This window comes from Desmodus rotundus, chromosome 5 (assembly GCF_022682495.2).
Source record: "Desmodus rotundus isolate HL8 chromosome 5, HLdesRot8A.1, whole genome shotgun sequence".
Taxonomy (NCBI): Eukaryota; Metazoa; Chordata; class Mammalia; order Chiroptera; family Phyllostomidae; genus Desmodus; species Desmodus rotundus.
The window spans coordinates 10,907,685-10,926,556 of NC_071391.1; the positions used below are offsets into that span (position 1 = coordinate 10,907,685).

General features: G+C 38.0%; 3 protein-coding genes across 5 annotated transcripts; all 3 read left to right on the top strand.

Annotated features, from left to right (window-relative positions):
* Positions 1–2,704: 2,704 nt before the first annotated feature.
* LOC112319908 (olfactory receptor 9G19) lies at positions 2,705–8,015 on the top strand. Of its 2 annotated transcripts, none has more exons than XM_024577302.3 (2): positions 2,705–2,738; positions 6,548–8,015. In XM_024577302.3, exon 2 carries the CDS (start codon positions 6,573–6,575, stop codon positions 7,506–7,508), a length of 936 nt encoding a protein of 311 aa, XP_024433070.1. In that variant the 5' UTR covers positions 2,705–2,738; positions 6,548–6,572; the 3' UTR covers positions 7,509–8,015. The 2 variants fall into 2 exon arrangements, with proteins under 2 accessions (XP_024433070.1, XP_045041267.1); XM_045185332.2 differs by having other exon boundaries at positions 2,715–2,796.
* A 1,807-nt stretch (positions 8,016–9,822) lies between these two features.
* Positions 9,823–10,784, top strand: LOC112319912 (olfactory receptor 9G4-like; the record flags this gene model as incomplete). Its single annotated transcript, XM_024577306.4, is given in 3 exon segments — positions 9,823–9,886; positions 9,889–10,404; positions 10,407–10,784. Coding segments are annotated over 3 exon segments (921 nt in total), but the record flags the coding sequence as incomplete, so codon positions are not given.
* A 1,498-nt stretch (positions 10,785–12,282) lies between these two features.
* Positions 12,283–17,837, top strand: LOC112319937 (putative olfactory receptor 2B8). Of its 2 annotated transcripts, XM_045185330.2 has the most exons (3): positions 12,283–12,439; positions 15,141–15,328; positions 15,516–17,837. In XM_045185330.2, exon 3 carries the CDS (start codon positions 16,263–16,265, stop codon positions 17,196–17,198), a length of 936 nt encoding a protein of 311 aa, XP_045041265.2. In that variant the 5' UTR covers positions 12,283–12,439; positions 15,141–15,328; positions 15,516–16,262; the 3' UTR covers positions 17,199–17,837. The 2 variants fall into 2 exon arrangements, with proteins under 2 accessions (XP_045041265.2, XP_045041264.2); XM_045185329.2 differs by lacking the exon at positions 15,141–15,328.
* Positions 17,838–18,872: the final 1,035 nt, after the last annotated feature.

Consider the following 18,872-nt stretch of genomic DNA (forward strand, 5'->3'; position numbering starts at 1 on the left):
TCCCCAAAGCCCTCACAGAGACATCCAGAATAATGTTCAAACTCATATCGGGGCACTATGGCCAAGCCAAGTTCATTCATACAACTAAACATCACAGTGATTAACATAATTCATGTCAGTGAAATAAAGAAAAATCATTATTGTACAGCACACCCAAGAAATTAAGAACAGGATTATATAAATGCAGCTTTTTAAGGCATTTTATTATGTTTAAATATCATATTATGATAGTTAAAAATAAAATATAAAATGATAGGGAAGATATTTTGAATTTGCACAAAAATTACAACTATTTTCTTTCCAAATCTTTGAATGGGAAACTTGAGTTTGCTTCCACGAGCCCAGCAGCTCTACCTTCAGGTGTTCAGTTGAAATTACTATGAACAATTCCTGATGAATAATTTTTAATAATAAATTGAAAATTAATTTTTATAGCATATATATGTTGAAAAGAGCTGAATTAGATTTAAAGAAATGATATTAAAGCTATTCTTTGCTTTCTCTTTTTGACAAATATAATGTTGAGGTCTCTTGTTATAATGAGAATGGAGTTCAGATCCCATCTAATGTTTACATATTACATATTTCAAAAATCAGGTGAATCTCTAATTTGCTAGATGCTCACAAGTTGTTAGCTGTGTTGCCACCTAGACATCAATGAAATGATGATTGCCTGAAAGGCACGGACACATCTGATGAAGAGGAAGACAGATTCCGGCAGCCACATGGAGCTGCATGTGCCAGGAGACTCCGCCAGGCCCACCTGGCCACCAGCTCTTGGTTGGCTGCACCTCCACGGACACTTGGAGCATGTGTGTGTCCTGCAGCACTGTGACCCCGTGTCCACAACGGTGCTGTAGAAGTAGCTGTTCAGGTGCCTGAATTAGGCCACACCAGCATGGTTTGCAAAGCAGAGAGCAGAGCAGTGGATGTTGGGGTTAGTCTCAGTGGGATCCAGGGGGCATGCCATCAGACCTGCTCTGCAGGCTGCATTCTGAAGAGTGCCTGGGGGGCTTCCGACGGTCACAGCTCACTGGGCAGGGGCGGCCAGCAGCCCCATCTTCATCCCCGTGTTTCCTGGCACACCTAGACTTTACATACTGAGTAAAAATCTCTTCTGGTTCACTACTGTTCCCCTAGCAGAACACCTGCTACAGAGTAGATGCTGAGGAACATTTGTTAATTATAAACTGGCCAATAATTTATATAACTGTCTACATCCTTATCTCAGTAGAAAATCTTTGCTTTGTCTTTAAAAAGCTGACTGACATTTCGTAGCAGCATTTTCACCACAGCCAAAGGGTGAAAACAACCTAGATGTACATTGGCAGATAAATGGAAAATCTCATGTGAAACAGCCACACAATAGAATGTTGTTCAGCCTTAAAAAGGAATGAAATTCTGATACATGCTACACAAAGATGAACCTTAAAGACACTGAGTGAAGAAAGTCAAACATGAAAGGACAAATATTGTGTGACTCTCATACGACACAAAGTAGCCAAATTCATAGAGACAGAAAGTAGGGTCATGGTTACCAGGGGCTGGGGGAGGAGATAATGCAGAGTTCATGTTTGATGGGTGCCAAGATGCACTTGGGGTGATGAAAAAATAATTGCGGAGGTAGATTGTGGCTGTGGCTGTGTGACAATGTTAATGTATTTAATGCCACTGAACTGTACACGCAGAAATGGGTAAAATGTACGCATTACCATGCAGGGCTACCCAGCGGGAAGGGTGCCTTGTGTCAGCAATGAAGAGTGGCTGGAGGTGAGGGGACCTGGCAGGAACTCATGCACTAACAGCCTGGGTGAGGATGACAGTGATGATTGACCAATAATGACAGTATTTAATGAGCTCTTCCTATGTTCCAGGCACATTATGTGTAGTATCTCATTTAATTCTCCATGGCAGGTATTATTATTTAATGGGCTGTTACAGTTGAAGGAACTGAAACACAGGAATTTTAAGTAATTTGCTCAAGACCAAGGCCTAGTGTTCAAAACTAGAGGTGTCCTTCTGCAAGACTCATGCCCTTCAACATAACACAGGCTTGGGTTATATCCTTTTCTACATATTCCAAAATTTACAAATTAATTTAATCTCCTGGGTTTGACAGTTTTTGCTGAATGGGAATAAATTTGGTTGGCTTTGTTTTACAGGGAAAGGGATCAAACCCCAAGAAGACAGGATAGCGACCAATGGCCCAATAATGCTGGAAAGTGGCCCTCCTGCCTTAAATCAGTTACAAAGGCATTGTCCACCCCCAGGGGTAGCTTTCTTTGCTGTCTGACCTACGACAGACCCCAGGGACTAACTTTCAGAGCTGAAGAGCAATTATAACCCAGGAAATTTTCTTATTAAAATTGCCTTATTAATTAGTTCCTCTGAAACTTGTTTAGAAGTGAGGCAAATAACTCCTTTCAAGTTTAGCAATTGCTGGGATCTGAGCGCCCACTCAATCATAATGATGCCATAAAGCAAAACTCACAAAGCAAAGGAGCTTTAGAGGTTAATCGAATCAATGATATTAATGATGAAAAACCTCTGCCTACTTCATTTCAGACAGATAACTGAGCTTTATAATCTGTCACTCGGCACCAGAGTAACACGTGAAGGTACTCTCTGCTTTTTGCATCATATCCCAAAGGGATGCTCAGGCTTATATTCCCTCCCAGTATGGTTAGCATTGGAAAGAGAATTTCTTTGGGGGAGTGGAAGGCACTTTTTATTCTAAGGTAATGTGAGAAATTCTGGACTTGAGATGAAATTCAAATGAAGTGGCAATTTATGTTAGTAAGTATAATATTTAATTAACCAGGAGTAAAAGGCAGTAAATCATAATCTGAGCAAAAGACAAAACAATTTTGCGAAGTAGAATAAAATTTTCTTTCCTCTAATTATATTTGATGAGGAGAGCTGGAATGTCTTCTCTTTAGGCCTTGTTGTCTCTTTCAGTGGTCCAAGCAATTAGATGTGTACTGGCTGAGCGTTTTCATTCTCTCAAATCCTCTGCAGCTGTGTGGGACCCACCATTGTCTCCTGTGTCGTCTCACAGGGGATTTATTGGCCCTTAGATTAGGCCAATGTATAGAAAACTTAAAATGGTAATATTTTCATGACTTAAAAGTGTTTCTTTTTCTCTGTAGGCAGTGCATGGGGTAGGAGCTCCTTAAAAGGAGTGCAATTATATATAAGGGAGATAAAACCATATCTTTGAGATTATACTGTACATTATAATTAATACCTAACTCAAGGATTATCTGAGTAGTGTAGCAAACTGAGTGATGGGGACTGCCGGTGCCTGGAGAGGACTGAGAAGTCACTAAGGGATCAGTTCCTTTTGGGTGATCATTCTCAGAGCCGTCTACCTCTTAAAGAGGCCTCCCGGTGAAGGGAGGTGAGTGAAGACAGGGAGGAGAGATGTTTGGTGGGGAGATGATGTCTAAGCATCCCTTGACTCTAACGAGGCATGCTGCCAGCTTTGAGTCTACGAATTAATGGCAAGTAAAGGTGGCTCAAAAAGCTCTTTTGTGTCTATGTATGTAATACTACAGTTCCATATATTGTGCTTTAAACTTCCCTCATTCTCTTTACAAGGAAACTGGGGGGAAATGATTTCAAAGTCAGAATCAAGAATGGTAATGCATTGTCCAATTTTTTTGGACAATAGCTTACCTTTTTGGTGTTACTAATTGCATATTTGGGTGCTAGAATGTTTCCAGTGAAATCTGTGGTGTGCACTCAGCAGTGGGTAGAACTCGTTGGGGTGCTATAGGTTTTATCCTTGTCTAATTTTACATCCAGGTCTTGCTTCTCATTTTCACATTTTATGATATTTTCCTGTGTCTTATGACTCATACTAAGCTACCTAGAAACCTTTTTTATTTGTAAAAGCATTGATATGTACATATATGTACTCATATGTATATTCATGTTTATATTATATTTTAATTACTGTAGAAGAACACAAGAGAGATTAGGGAAGAAATAGCTTGCAATTTTTAAACCCAATTGTAATTTTGCAAATAAGCCCTGCCATTTTTCAAATTTCTACATGAGGACACACCAACTCTAGGGACTTGTGGTTTAGATATAATTGTAAATCCTTGTGAGGTAAAGCAAATAACATATCTGAAGGACAGATTACAGAGGTGAAGAAGTCATAGAAGATGCATTCCACAGTTCCAGCTTTTAGTTTTCAAAGTACTTTCTCATGTCTGTGAGCTTTAATAGTCCCACTGAACTTTTATTAAAGGTAGATGAGAACATAGAATTTAGAAATTATGTTTATTCAAAATTGGCAGCAGCCAGCTGAGACCAGAACCCAGTTCTCTTGATTCTTGCTCTTAGCTGCTTCCAGAAATAGGATTTGACCCTGGCTGGTGTGGCTCAGTGGACTGAGTGCCAGCCTGTGAACCAAAGGGTCGCCAGTTCAATTCCCAGTCAGGGTACATGCCTGGGTTGTGGGCAAGATCCTTAGTAGGGGGCACATGAGAAGCAACCACACACTGATGTTTCTTTCCCTCTCTTTCTCCCTCCTTTCCATTCTGTCTAAAAATAAATACATAAAATCTTAAAAAAAAAGAAATAGGCTATTTTAAAAATTACCTTAGCAGTTGACAACTGTGAAACACTAAGGGAATAAAAATGCCACTTATTCCAATCCTCTTCTGCTTATTATTAAGAATTTCTACTTTGACAATGACTATAGCATTAACATTTATTTAAATTTTAAAATTTTAGATTCTTACCATCAAATAGATACAGTTCCAAGACAGCATTAAAAAATTTTTTTTCTAGCTCAATTTTAAGTCCATAGCTGAGTATATGACCAAGATTAAGTTTTTTCACCCTAGCAGAAAATGTTTTTAAAGTTTTGCATTGAATAGCAGAAATATGACATCCCCTGACGATTCAGAGCCCTGACAATCATAATACAGCCATTTTTGATTGTGGCACATTGTCATGTGTACTGGGTAGTAACACAGACAAGCAGAGATGGTGTGTCTTCCATTGCTGCCAATGATCCATCTGCTGCTTCTATCTCTGAAGTCAGGAAGACTGGTAGAGGTCAAGTTCCAGAACTTCCTGTATGAAGAGATCATCACAAACTTGGTGACTTAAAACAACAAAAATTTATTCTCTCATAGCTCTGGATGCCAGAAGTTCAAACTTGATATCACAAACAAAAACAAGGTATTGGCAGGGCCACACTCCACCCAGAGGCTCTAGTAGGGAGTCCTTCCCATGCTGCTTCTGTCTTCTGGCTGTTGGCATCTCCTATGGTTGTGTCACTTTACTCTCTGCTTCTGTGGTCTACTGCCTCCTCTTGGGGTTGTAGTCAGATCTCCCTGTGCCTCCCTCATATAAAGATATTTGTGATTGTATTCAGGGCTCACCCTGACAATCCGCCCATCTCAAGATTCTCAACTTAACTCTTGCTCCATATAAAGTAACATTCATAGGTTTCAGGAATTGGAACCTGGATATCTTTATGGGCCATTACTCAGGCTATCATGTTCCCCCAAATCATTCAGTGTGGCTAGCTTAGTTGTTTGTTTGTTTATTTTGGTTTTTTTTCACTCTTGATTCTATAGGACAGCAATTTCCAACCTTTTTCATTTCATGGTACACAAAGTAATTACTAAAAATCTGTGGCACACCAAAAATATATTTTTTGCCTGACAAAAATTAGATATGATTTTGATTCATTCACACCATATGGCTATTATGTTGTTTGTTGTCTTTTATTTGGCAATTTTATTTGGCACTTTTTTATTTGGCAATTTAAGGGCAAAGAGGTTAGTGCCTTTGACCAAATAGTCAGGCACTGCATGTTTTAAAAATTCTTGCAGCACAACAGTTGAAAATTGCTGCTATAGGAAATTCAAATATGTTATGAACAAATTATCAATTGGTTTATCTTTTTGCTTCCTTTTACAATGTATCTGAGGATCAGACAGGTAGCTATGGTCTTAAATTCTGCTTTTATTCAAGTTACACATTTTCTACTTTATAAAAACCTGTGTTCTTGGTTTTGTGGATAAAGAGTTGGATAATATAATCATGTTCAAAAAATTCACAATAAAAAGAACTTCTAAGGATACTCCAAAATATTGTTAGTATAATAAAAGCATTCTTCTTTATGTAATTCTCTGGAAAAAGACAAAAGGATTCAAAGACCAGAAGAGAAGTCAGCATTTCCTTTCTAACTCCCCCTGTTACACCTTTCACGTGGTCCCCAATCACCCTAAGTGAGAAGCAGAAGACAAGATACACAAATCACCCTCTCTAATAAGGAGGGAAAAATAGATAAAAAAGATAAGGTGAAATATACTATGCTGTTTTCTTAATAACTGATCTCCCAAGCCAGCATAGAGCAATTTTTCAGCTATCCAACAAGAATGATATCCAGTTCAGCACAAACATGTCCCACAATGAACAACATACACATCAGTTGGGTTTTTCAATGATCCAAAGTGCCCAGTGATGAGGGAGCTTATGTGTATTTTAAATCATGCCATATTTCTTAATCTATTTGCAGAGACAGACCGTAGAACTCAAAGTCAATGGATGAGAAAAATTTCACCCAGGTGAAGGAGTTCATACTTTCAGGGTTCACAGCTGACTTGTGGTTACAGAGTGTTCTCTTTTTCATCTTCCTCATCATTTATATCTTCAGTCTCTTGGGGAACATCACCCTGATTTCTCTGATCTGTGCTGATTCTCGGCTCCACACCCCCATGTATTTCTTCATTGGGAACCTTTCATTCCTGGATCTCTGGTATTCCTCTGTCTATTTTCCCCAAATCCTTATGACCTGCATCTCTGAAGACAAAAGCATCTCCTTTGCTGGCTGTCTGGCTCAGTTCTTCTTCTCAGCTGGACTGGCCTATAGTGAATGTTACCTGTTGGCTGCCATGGCGTATGACCGCTATGAGGCCATCTCCAACCCCCTGCTTTATTCCAAGGCAATGTCCTCAAGGTTATGTACCAGTCTTGTTGCAGCTTCATACCTCGGTGGCTTTCTTAACTCAACCATAATCACGAGCAAGACTTTTACCCTGACCTTCTGTGGGAACAATATAATTGATGATTTTTTCTGTGATATTCCTCCCCTTTCAAAGTTGGCCTGTGATGTGAAGGAGAGCTACCAGGCTGTGCTCTATTTCATACTTACCTCCAACGTCATTACTCCCATCATGCTTATTCTCGCCTCCTATCTCTTCATCATCACCGCCATCTTGAGGATCCGCTCTACCCAAGGCCGTCTCAAGGCTTTCTCCACTTGTGCCTCTCACCTGACAGCTGTCACCTTGTACTATGGTTCAATTCTCTTCATTTACTCCCGACCAAGTACGAGTTATGCCCTGGAAAGGGATAAAGTGGTGTCGGTGTTCTATACTGTGGTGTTTCCAATGTTGAATCCTTTGATCTATAGCTTAAGAAATAAAGATGTTAAAGACGCTCTGAGAAAAGTGGTAGATAGAGCAAAGTGTTCCTAAATGAAAATATTTGGTAAACAATGGCTATATTTTATTTTACAGGTTATTTCCATGTTACCATTATCAGCTATATGCTCAAAAATAAAATGGACAAGCCAACAAACAAAAATCATTGGATAATGTGGAAACACCCATCTGTATTTTTGTCTTTTGAATGTGTTTTAAAAATAAGTGGTGCATTTGGAAAAACTGTTATGCCTGTTGGCTTGGAAGAGAGTTTTAGTCTCTTAATCTTTAAGTACCTAATATTTAAAGATTAAGAATTCTTGCTTCCTAACAAGCAGGGACAGTATACCTTGAGGTAGAAAACTTGTGGTAAGTGAAATAAGCCAGGCAGAGAAACACAAATACCACACGATTTCACCTATAAGTGGAACCTAATCAACACTACAAAAAAACAAGCAAAATAGAACCAGAGACATGGAAATAAAGAACAAACTGACAGTGACCAGAAGGGAGAGTGATAATTGGGGAAAGAAGGGAAAGGGGCAAGTCAAGGAACATGAATAGAGGACTCATTGGCATGGACAACAGGGTGGGGATTTACTGTGGGAGTGGGGGTGGGGGAGTAGGGTGGGGCAGGCGTGAGCAATGGAAAAAGTTGGGACAACTCTAATGGAACAACAATAAAAAAATGAAAACTTGCATTTGCATTTTGTTTACAAACTGATCTGGTTTAGCTCAAAGTAAATGTTTTAAGCAGTGAACTAAATCACAATGCTCTTTTGGTTTAGCTTTCTCCCACTGCCTTTTCAGCTAAGAGAAAATCAGCTGGCTACTGGAGCATCAGCCCTAATTCTGTATTTTTAATTTAATGCCTCCTTTTAGTTTCTCTCTGAGAGCCTTGGAGCTTCAAGATGTAAACATTAAAGGATTTATGGTTTTTCAATGAATCTCTGACACCAACAATTGGGGTCTTCCTAATGATCAGCATCCATTCTATCAAAACCTTCCTCAATTATGTATATAAATCTAACATCAGGGCTCTTAGGGTATAATCCCAGCAGCAGAATTGCTGGGTCAAAAGGCAGTTCCATTTTTAGTTTTCTGAGGATATGATCTCACCTTTAACTGGAACATAATCAACAAAAGAAAAAAGCAAATAAAATATAACCAGAGTCATTGAAGTTAAGAACAATCTAACAATAGCCAGAGGGGAGAGGGGAGGGGACAGTGGGGAGAAGGGTTTTCAGGAACTACTATAAAGGACACATAGGCAAAACCAAAGGGGAGGGTAGAAACAAGGGAGGGAGGTGGGTTTGGATGGGGTGGGGGAGGGAGGGAGGAGAAAATGCAGACAACTATAATTGAACAACAATAAAATAATTTTTAAAAATACAAAAAATATGTAACATCAACAGGAGAACATGGGGAAAATAATTTTTAAGAAAAGATTTTAAAACTTTTTAATAAGTAAAGAAATTCAAGTTGTCAGAGGGTTATGGCATTGCCTTAGAACAAGAGAGAAACAAGTCATCTGTAAAAGACATACGTGGCTTAACAGTTGAAAACATATACTCTTGGTAAAGACAAGCTGGGTTCAAATACCAGCTGTGTTGTTGACCAGCTCTGTGACCTTGAAATTGTCTCTTTTTTAAAAAGATTTCATTTATTTATGTTTAGAGAGAGGGGAAGAGAAGGAGAAACATTGGGAGAGAAATATCGATGTGTGGTTGCATCTCACGTACCCTTGGGGACCTGGCCTGCAACCCAGGCAGGTGCTCTGACTGGGAATCTAACTGGAGACCCTTTGGTTTGCAGCCCTCACTCAGTCCACCAATCTGCACCAGCCAGGGCTTGAAATTGTCTCTTGAACTCCACGAGGATCATCATAATACTTACCGTATAAAATTGTGGAAAGGATTTAGTGAGTTGAAATTGAAACTTAGAACACTAACTGGCACACAGTGATATATGTGTACAATCAGCACAATGCATGATGCATAAATTCTCAATGGTATATAAAAGGTACTGAAAATTTTTTGAATGCTCTTTATGTACCTAACATTGGGCTGGGTGTTTTCATGCATCTTTTTCACTCAATCGGATAACCTGCCAGTGGCTTCATTTTTCTTGTGTGGTGAGACTGAGGGACTTGCCTTGCTTTAAACCATTAATAAGTGAAAGCCTTCATTTTATAATCATATTGTAACACCAGTTCCTGTGTTCCTTCATAGTCACAGACTGAAGTTCTGTTATACTAGATAGTCATGGATAAAAGTCCGTGAGACTCACGGTAATTGTTGACTTAACTGATACCTTTGTCTATTTTTTTCAATAGAAAAATCACTAAATTATTTTTCCTCAAAATCATCATCGGGATTTCTTCTCTGTGGACACGGAAATAGGAAATTATACCATCCTGCCTGAGTTCATTTTGGAGGCTTCTCAGCAAAGCTGATTCTATTTGTAATATTTCTGACATTCTGTTTGATAACCTTGTCAGGGAACATGTCCCTGGTTATTTTAATTCGTGTTGACTCCTGCCTGCACACACCTGTGTACTTTTTCATCTGCAATTTGTTTTTTTTAGACTTTTGTTACACCTCTATGTATATTCCCAAGATCCTGGCCAGTTGTGTCTCAGAAGATAAATGCATTCCCTTGCCTGGATGTGGAACCCAACTGTTCTTTTCCTGTGTCATAGCCAACACTGAGTTCTATGTCCTAGCAGCCATGGTGTATGACTGCCACAAGGCCATCTGTCACCCATTACTTCATTCAGGTACTATGTCCAGCTCTCTGTGTACTGGCCTTGTTGCTGCCTATTATGGAGGAGGGTTCAAGAATGCCTCAGCCCATATTGCCAACACTTTCTGCCTTAGTTTTTGTGGTAAAAATATCATTGACCACTTCTGTGATGCACCACCATTGGTAAAAATGTCTTGTACAGAAACCAGGTCTATGAAAAAGCCCTCCCGGGTGTGGTGGGCTTCACCATTCTCTCTGGCATTCTTGCCATCCTGATTTCCTATTTCAACATCCTTCTGGCTATTCTGAGAAACTGCTCAGCCTCTGGATGGTGCAAGGCCTTCTCCATCTGTGCTTCTCACCTCATCTCAGTCATGTTCTTCTGTGGATCTTTGCTCTTCATGTATTCAAGGCCACACTCCACCCACTCTCTGGAGAAAGACAAAGTGGCTGCCTTGTTCGACACTGTAGTGAGCCCACCGCTAAACCTTATCATCTATAGCCTGAGAAACAAAGATATCAAAGAGGCCTTCTGGGAAGCCACATAGACCATAAGGCCACAGATATGAATGTTATCTTTTTGAAGAAGCTCTCATTGCATTTTTCAGATTATGGGTTTATAGATACACATATTGGTAAACATTGCAATATTTCAAGTAAATATACATTATACTCAAAACAATAAAACGTGACCAAACCACTCTCTCATTGTTTATATTATTTTGTTGTCATTGAAATATTTTAAACTTACAATATTGGGTTGTTTGATATTCTATAATATTTTATTTCTGAATTAATTGATTTAGGATAAGGCCTAGACATTGATATTAAAACCAAACAAACAAACTACAACAACCAACTATAGTGCATTTAAGATTAAGGGATATCATTATGGAGGCATTGTTTAGCTAATCTGGCTCTTTGTACATTGAAGAGACTAGTTAATGTTAACTTTTTTTTTTTTTTACTGATTTGAGAGAGTAACATCAACTTGTTTTTCCACTTATTTACACATTCATTGGTTGCTTCTTGTATGTGCTCTGACTGAGGATCAAACCCACAACCTTGGACAGTGCTTTAACCAACTAAGCTACCCAGCCAGGGCCAATTAATGTGAACTGTTTGCTTTCTTTATCTCTTCCTACTTTTCTTTCCCTTTACATCCTAAACAAGGGAGTAAATATAATGATCTAGATATTTTTATGCTCATTTTAAAGATGAATAAACCGAAGCTAATAAAGTAAAATGGTATGTTTGAACTCGCAGTTTCCTGGCCATACTGTTTCTTAGAAACAGTTTGCGTTTAGTTGCTATGCAATAGTACGTGGTTCCAGAATTTGCTATGACCAGAGAGAAGAGAACCTAGGGCTCGAATTTGCTATGTGGATAATTGAGAGTATACTAGGATCATAACCATCTCTAAAATATTGTTGATTCTAAGAAATGACTCTCCAGCCCTGGCTGGTATGGCTCAGTGAATTGAGCCCAGGACTCAATTCAGTGAACCAAAGGGTTGCTGGTTCGATTCCCAGTCAGGGCACATGCCTGGGTTGTGGGCCAGGTTCCCAGGAGGGGACACTTGAGGGGCAACCACACATGGATGTTTCTCTCCCTCTCTTTCTCCCTCCCTTCTCCTCTCTAAAAATAAATAAATGAAATCTTAAGTAAAGGAAATTATTGGTTTTTGAAGTTTGTATTTTAGGTTTTGCTGTTCTTGTGATGAATACACCCATTTTTATGATTCCTAGTATTAGGCAATATAAAAGGAACAGAACACCCTGGGCACTTGAAAGGCCTGCAACATAACCATGCTAAAGTTCATACGCAGGGTAGAGAGATGGAAGGAGCTACAACCAACAAGTGTCTCAACCAGGAATTCCTCAGAACAAATCATTACATTTTAATTACTCGTCTGGGACATTATCCCTCAAGAATCCAAAATTCAGCCCAAGGTCCTAACATGAGAAAACTCATATAACTTAGGGATTTCACTGTGCATGCATTTATTATCCTTACTTTTAGTCTACTTATAAAAGGACTGAGTCAGATTATGGTAGTATTTTATTTGTAGTTATCATAACAGAAGATTTATTTTATGTCCGTAGAATTGTATTTCTATGGACATGGATATAATGCCTGTTTTGTTTTTTTATTAGTAATTGTTTGCATGAGTAAGTGGTAAGGACTTACCACTTATGGCATGAAGCAGATTATTTCTACACATCACTTCTATCCTTAGGGTATGTATTTTTTCCCTGCTATGCCCATGTTTGCAATGGCCTATTAAGACATAAATAATAATAGTAAAGTAAAATCATCTGTTATTTAACTTAAGGATGTTTTGGAATTAGGCAGACTGTAGAACAAATTATGGCGCTGCTAAATACTCTGACTTTGAGAAAGTTGTATAGCCTGCCTGATCATCAATTTTCTCATCTTTAACATGAATATAAATATACTTTGGAGTTATTGTGAAGATGCCATTTACTATCAGCAAAGTACCTAAAGATGTGTGCCATGCAATGGAGAATTATAATAGGTAGCACTTAGTATCTTCTTGTTGTTTTAGGGGAAGAAGATTAAACTTTGTTAACTTTTTAAATGCATTTTTTTTCCAACATAGCATTCTGGCTGATGTTGGAAGTTGGCCCTCTCTCTCTGAGAGCATGGCCTTCCAGGAGCCTTTGCTTTCCTATTTATTTATCCTCCAAGATTTTCCAAACCAGATCCTAGTTACTTGTTCAAGAGGATTTGTAAAACTAATTCATACTAACTGTAATTTGTAAGCACTGTATGCAGTGTTTTTATTTAAAGAAATGATCATCTCTTTTCTAACATAATTCCCATAACTCAGTGATGAATTCATCAGAAAAATATTTATGGATGTGTTGGCAGCCCTTCCTAATATTCTTCCTTAACTAGATAAAAAACTGAATTGTGATGTTATTTCTATTTTTCTTAGTCCTTGAACTTCTTAGTCCATAAGTTGATTTTTAGCAATATATCTTGTTAATTGATGGAGTGATAACCAATTAAAAAACATAGCAAATTTTCACAGTAGTTAACACATATAAGAATTGTATGAATTTGTGTAGACTCTAAACAACTTTGTAATGATATGTCTTGAAATTCCAACTTGGTTATGTCTCATAGTCCTTCTACTCTTAGAACACAAGTAAATTGAGTAAACCTGGAGTGTATATAATATTGGTAGCTATACTCTGTGTCAGAGACTGTGCTAGAACTTCTAGATGTACTTTCTAATGCAATCATCAAGATAACCCTATGAATTAAGTACTAATAGAGTTATCACTTAACATAGGAGTAATATAAGATTTAGTGCAGTTTAGAAACTTTCCCAAGTCATCCAGCAGAGAAATGGTGGGCTCAGAATTCATATTCAGGCTGCCCTTGTTCAGAGTTCATTCTTTTAACCTACACTATAGTACCTTGCAAAATTATACCTAGAAAATGAGGTACTACTAAAGGCCAACACTATTATTGCTATCTGCGAACACCAACTTAATAGACAATTTAACTATATGTTGGAAAAATGTAGTCAGTTATGCAAATTATAAAGATTAAAGAGTTTTTTATTGAACATTCTGAATTTATGAAGAAATCAGCCTTTTCAAGTTGGTGTAAAATATATTTTAGATGGTTTCCTGTAATTTTCAGAGCAGAAAGACGAGTCATTCATCCATGTAAGACATATGTTGCCTAATATGCTATGTCTATATAATGCCAGAATAACCCAAAATAACCTGACCTTGACTAAAGGGTAGGTTACCACACCTTATATCTTATTGACATCAAGTCACACCAACAGTTTTTTTCTTTTCTTTCTTTTTCTTGAATTAGGTGGATTTTTTGGAGCCTTAGGCAATGTTGTTCATAAAAAAGAAACTATTATGCAGTAAATGAATTTGCTTGACTAGGTACTTTTACTAAAATCATAGATACCATGAGGATGAATTTATTTTTAATGTGAGTTCAAGGCTTAAGAAATGTAGAAATAGGTAGGATTTCTTTGAATTTTATCAGCATTGATTAGTGTTTATTATGTGCTGGGGAAAGGAGAACCATAGACATGGTGAGGTCTCTAGAAACCCAAAGTCAATGGCAGAGATAGACTAAGGTATGTAAAGCAATAGGGTACGTTCAGAGAATGGAAATGCTTCAGCAGAGAAGACTCTAGTTAACTCACTCTGTCAGAATGCATGAAATCTGGGGGAGTTGCAAAGACGATGTCATGCATGCCTCGTATTCGAAGGGCTGAAGAGGAGTTTTCCAGGCAGATGAATTAGGAGAAGGCATTTGCTAACAGTATCCTTTGTCTGTGAGGCAAAATGGAGGGTGTACAGTTAACTAGGCAATTGTTAGCGTGACTGAGGTGACAGTATAGAATCTATAGATAATTACAAAGCACCCTGAGCTTTGGAAACCCCGTATTTAACTTGGTGATCTTACTTTATACTTTGGGTATGATATTTACTTATAAAAGTGTCTAAATATCTACATTGTTTAGACGCTGAATCAAAATATTTATGTTTCTTTATGTGAACAAAATTCTACATATACATGCATGCCTATAGAAGCAAGAGTATTACTCTTGGTGTGCTTTTATTGTTATAGGTATAGATATAAATACATACATGTGTGTTGTAGGTACTTAACATATATATTCAGTAATTACTTGTAATTTTGGTGCCTTAACCAAAAAGTTGTTTGCTGCCGTAAAGACTTAACCTCTCTGTCATTTGTGGGGGTGAGGAGCGCCAATAATTCCCGTTCTGCACTTACCAAAAGTCCTTTTATGGGAGTCACATGGATCATAATGCTCACAGTTAACGTATATTGAGCCCTTATTACATGTGCCTAACTCTGTTTGAGTGCTTTACATGTGTTATCTCTTTTACCTTGGCCATCATCTCTGTGAAGATGCTGCCCTTGCCCCTACCCTACAGATGAGGAACGCTGGGCACAGACCGGTGGTGTGCATTGTACAAGCACTCTGATGTGGGGAGAGGCGGAGCCCGGCATGCAATGGGCACCCTCCAATCGTAGATCCCGTGCATTTCACCACTGGTCGTGTGATCCGATTGCATCATCTAAGAAACTCGCTGTGGGTGGGTGTCATTTGTTGTCATTATAATCACTCCTAAAAAATCACTAAAACATTTATTATTTGCAACAAAACTTTTTAAATACTGTTTGAAGGACATGGAAGGGAGCTCTGTAACCTCTCCTGTTCACTCCTTTCCCCCTACGTTGGTGACAGCAAGACTGTGATTTAATTTCTCTCTTCTTTTCCAGGCCCAAACTTCTTCATCCCTGGATTTCATATTTTACATAATTTACTTTTCCAGTTAACTGAATTACTAGATTTGAAAAGGTGACATTTAAACCAAAATATAAGAAAGCCTTCTAAAATGCATTACATCTGAATCGATATTATTTGATAAAGGCTGTTTTGGATAAAGTAAATGTTTTCATGACATGCAACTGCTTGGTTCTTAAATGTATTCTTGATAAGATTCCTCACTTCCTCAGGTATCAATTTGTTCTTCATCACAACTTTCCACTGGAACATGTTCTATGGGAGTATTGGAAATGTCCGTGTGTTTACTAGTGTATGCCAAGCACCCGCTACATATTACATTATCAAAAAGATATTACTGAGAGGAAGAAAGGAAGGAAAAAGTAAAAAGAAAGAAAGAAAGCGAGAAAGAAAAGAATGAATGAATGAGTGGAGGAATGATTGGCAGCTTCTTCTTGCTATTGTATGTGCCACCCTCTAGGACTTTTTTATTATCCCGTATCTTCCTAAATCACTGATTTTAATCTGCTCCGGACTGGAAGTCAGTTACCAAACATATTAACTCTGTACATAAAGTAGGAGTAAAAAAAGTATGGGGTGGGACTAAGGAACTCTCAGTGAGTAGACCTAGGAACTTTAACTTGTCTGGATTTAACTTATTAATTAAATTTTATTAATATATGATATGTTAATATTATGAAATACAATTTAGATGGCTTCATAATAAGTAGGTGACCTGAAAAATGAGTGCAATGAAAACAAACTTCACTGTGACTGAATTTGTGTTCCTGGGGCTCTCATCACAGCCAAAGGTGCAGCTCATTCTTTTTATTATCTTCTTGTTCTTCTATTTATTAACGATGGCTGGGAATATTATCATTGTCACTATTATCCAGATAGAACCTCATCTCCAAACCCCCATGTACTTTTTTCTCACTAATTTATCCTTCCTGGATATCTGCTACACATCCACCAATGTCCCACAAATGCTGTCCAACATGGTGGGAAAAAAGAAGACCATCTCTTTCTCCAGGTGTGCTGCTCAAATGTACTTCTCCTTGTCCTTTGGAATGATTGAGTGTGTTCTCCTTGGTGTTATGGCTTATGACAGATATGTAGCCATTTGTCATCCTCTTCATTATACTATCATTATGGATCAAAACACCTGTGTCCAACTGGCAGCCATTTCTTGGTCCAGTAGCTTCCTGAGCTCCATGATTATCAATATCCTCACTTTGAGTTTGCCCTACTGTGGGCCCAATGTCTTGAATCACTTTTTTTGTGAGGTACCCTCTGTCCTGAGGTTGGCTTGCACTGACACCTCACTCACCGAGATGGTCGTTTTTATCTTCAGTATCATCATTGTCTTCATTCCTTTTCTCCTCATTGTGGTTTCCTACACCCAGATTCTTCTATCAGTTCTCAGGATGCGGTCAGCCTCCGGGAGGCACAAGGCACTGTCCACCTGTGCCTCCCATCTGACAGTGGTGGCCTTATTTTATGGAACTGCCATCTTCATGTACATGAGACCCCAGTCAAAGTCCTCCCGGGCCGGGGGTAAGATCATTGCAGTGTTCTACACCGTGATCACACCCATGCTCAATCCCTTGATCTACAGCCTCAGGAACCAGGATGTGAAAGGAGCTCTAAGGAGAGCCATCACAAAACAAAAGGCGTGAGAGCTTGGAGTGAGCCGCCAGGGTTAACTGTTTACCTAAGATAATTGGCTTCTGAATAGGAAGTAAAGGAGTAAAACGTAGCTGGGGTACTTAACATCTTTCCTGCCATATGTAAAAGACACATAAATCCAGCTGCAAACTCAAGAGGAATCATAGGACAAACCCAAGGACAAACCACAGTTTAATGTGTCAGAGCAACTCCCTCCATTGTGTGACGACTATTTCCTCACTCCCTGAAAAAAATCTTGATTCCTTAAAACCATAGGCTATCTGATATTAATTGCTAAAAATTACATCAGTAAGGTGAGAGATCTGCCTGGAACATCAAAAGCACATTGATATAGAGAAGCATTCTTAATTTCCAACTCGTACAGAACTTCCAGGAAAGGGATTTGGAGGCAACATTTCACATTTGTCCTAACTGCATAACTTTCCAGGAACCAGCACCCTGAATCTACTCTGTGTTTTAGACCTTTATTAAAATATTGCTTCGTTTAAATTTCAACTGAACTCTACCCTTCCTGCAGATCCTGGTGTATGGTATTCCTGTCTGCAATGGGTAAATAAACTTGACTTTATTTAACTACAGTTTTGTTCTTGGTGGTCTTAGGTTCATTGTGTGGATGGAGGACAATAGTGATCAGATGCAGAATTTTGAACAAATGTTAATGGGCTAATTCATTCATTCATTACATAACATCAAATGACTACCTGACAAAATGTTAAATACAATAAAATACTTTTTTCAAATATTCATAAATATTTACAATATACATATACTTACACTGACAAATGGTGATACATACAATAAAGGAAATAATCCTCAGGGGGCAGTGACAGACAGTAATAGGTGGAGTGACCTCTGAGGAGGCTGCCTACAAAGACCAGAAAGAGAGGTACAGTGAGACTAAGAAGAGCTTTCTAGCCAGAGGATGGTTGTAATCAGACTATGGAGATATGGCGAGTTTACTCTAGTTGAAGGATAAAGAAAACTAGTGAGGAGCTGAGCAGCAGGTATGGCTGGGGAGGCAGGCAGACCCTGAAGGGCTGAGTTAACTGTGGTGATGACTAGGGATTTATTCTCAGTAAAATGTGAGTACTATGAAGAATGGTGATATGACACAACTTATGTTTTTAAAATGTTTTTCTTTATGCAGACAGACAGTGTTACTTTTACAAAGAATTATTATTTGAATTAAGAGAATAGCAAAATAGAATTTAGCATTAATATGCTCAATAAGCATAAATATGGACTGTGATTAACATGCTGTTAAATTAGAGATAAACTTTTAAAAATTGTTTCCCACTTATTTCACAATGTAGAGTAAAACAAAATAATGTAATTCACCATGCAGAGACAACCAACAGCTAAGACGCAAGCATTTGTTTTATCTAAATATAAAATCATCTAGATCAGTAAATTAAGCATCTCTGATGGAATAGGTCAAGTACATGCCAGTTATTTAAAACTAATTTAAAAAGTTAAAATAAAAATCATTAATAAAATAACTGAATTTATTACACAGAGTATTTTTAGTGTTTGTCTTGATAGACAAATGATAATATATTTTATATTTTTAAATACATGTACAAGAATTAGAAACATATACTTCTAACAAGCTTTCTCCAAACAATTGATTTAAAGTGAATGGTAGCATTTAAAATTCTTCCAAA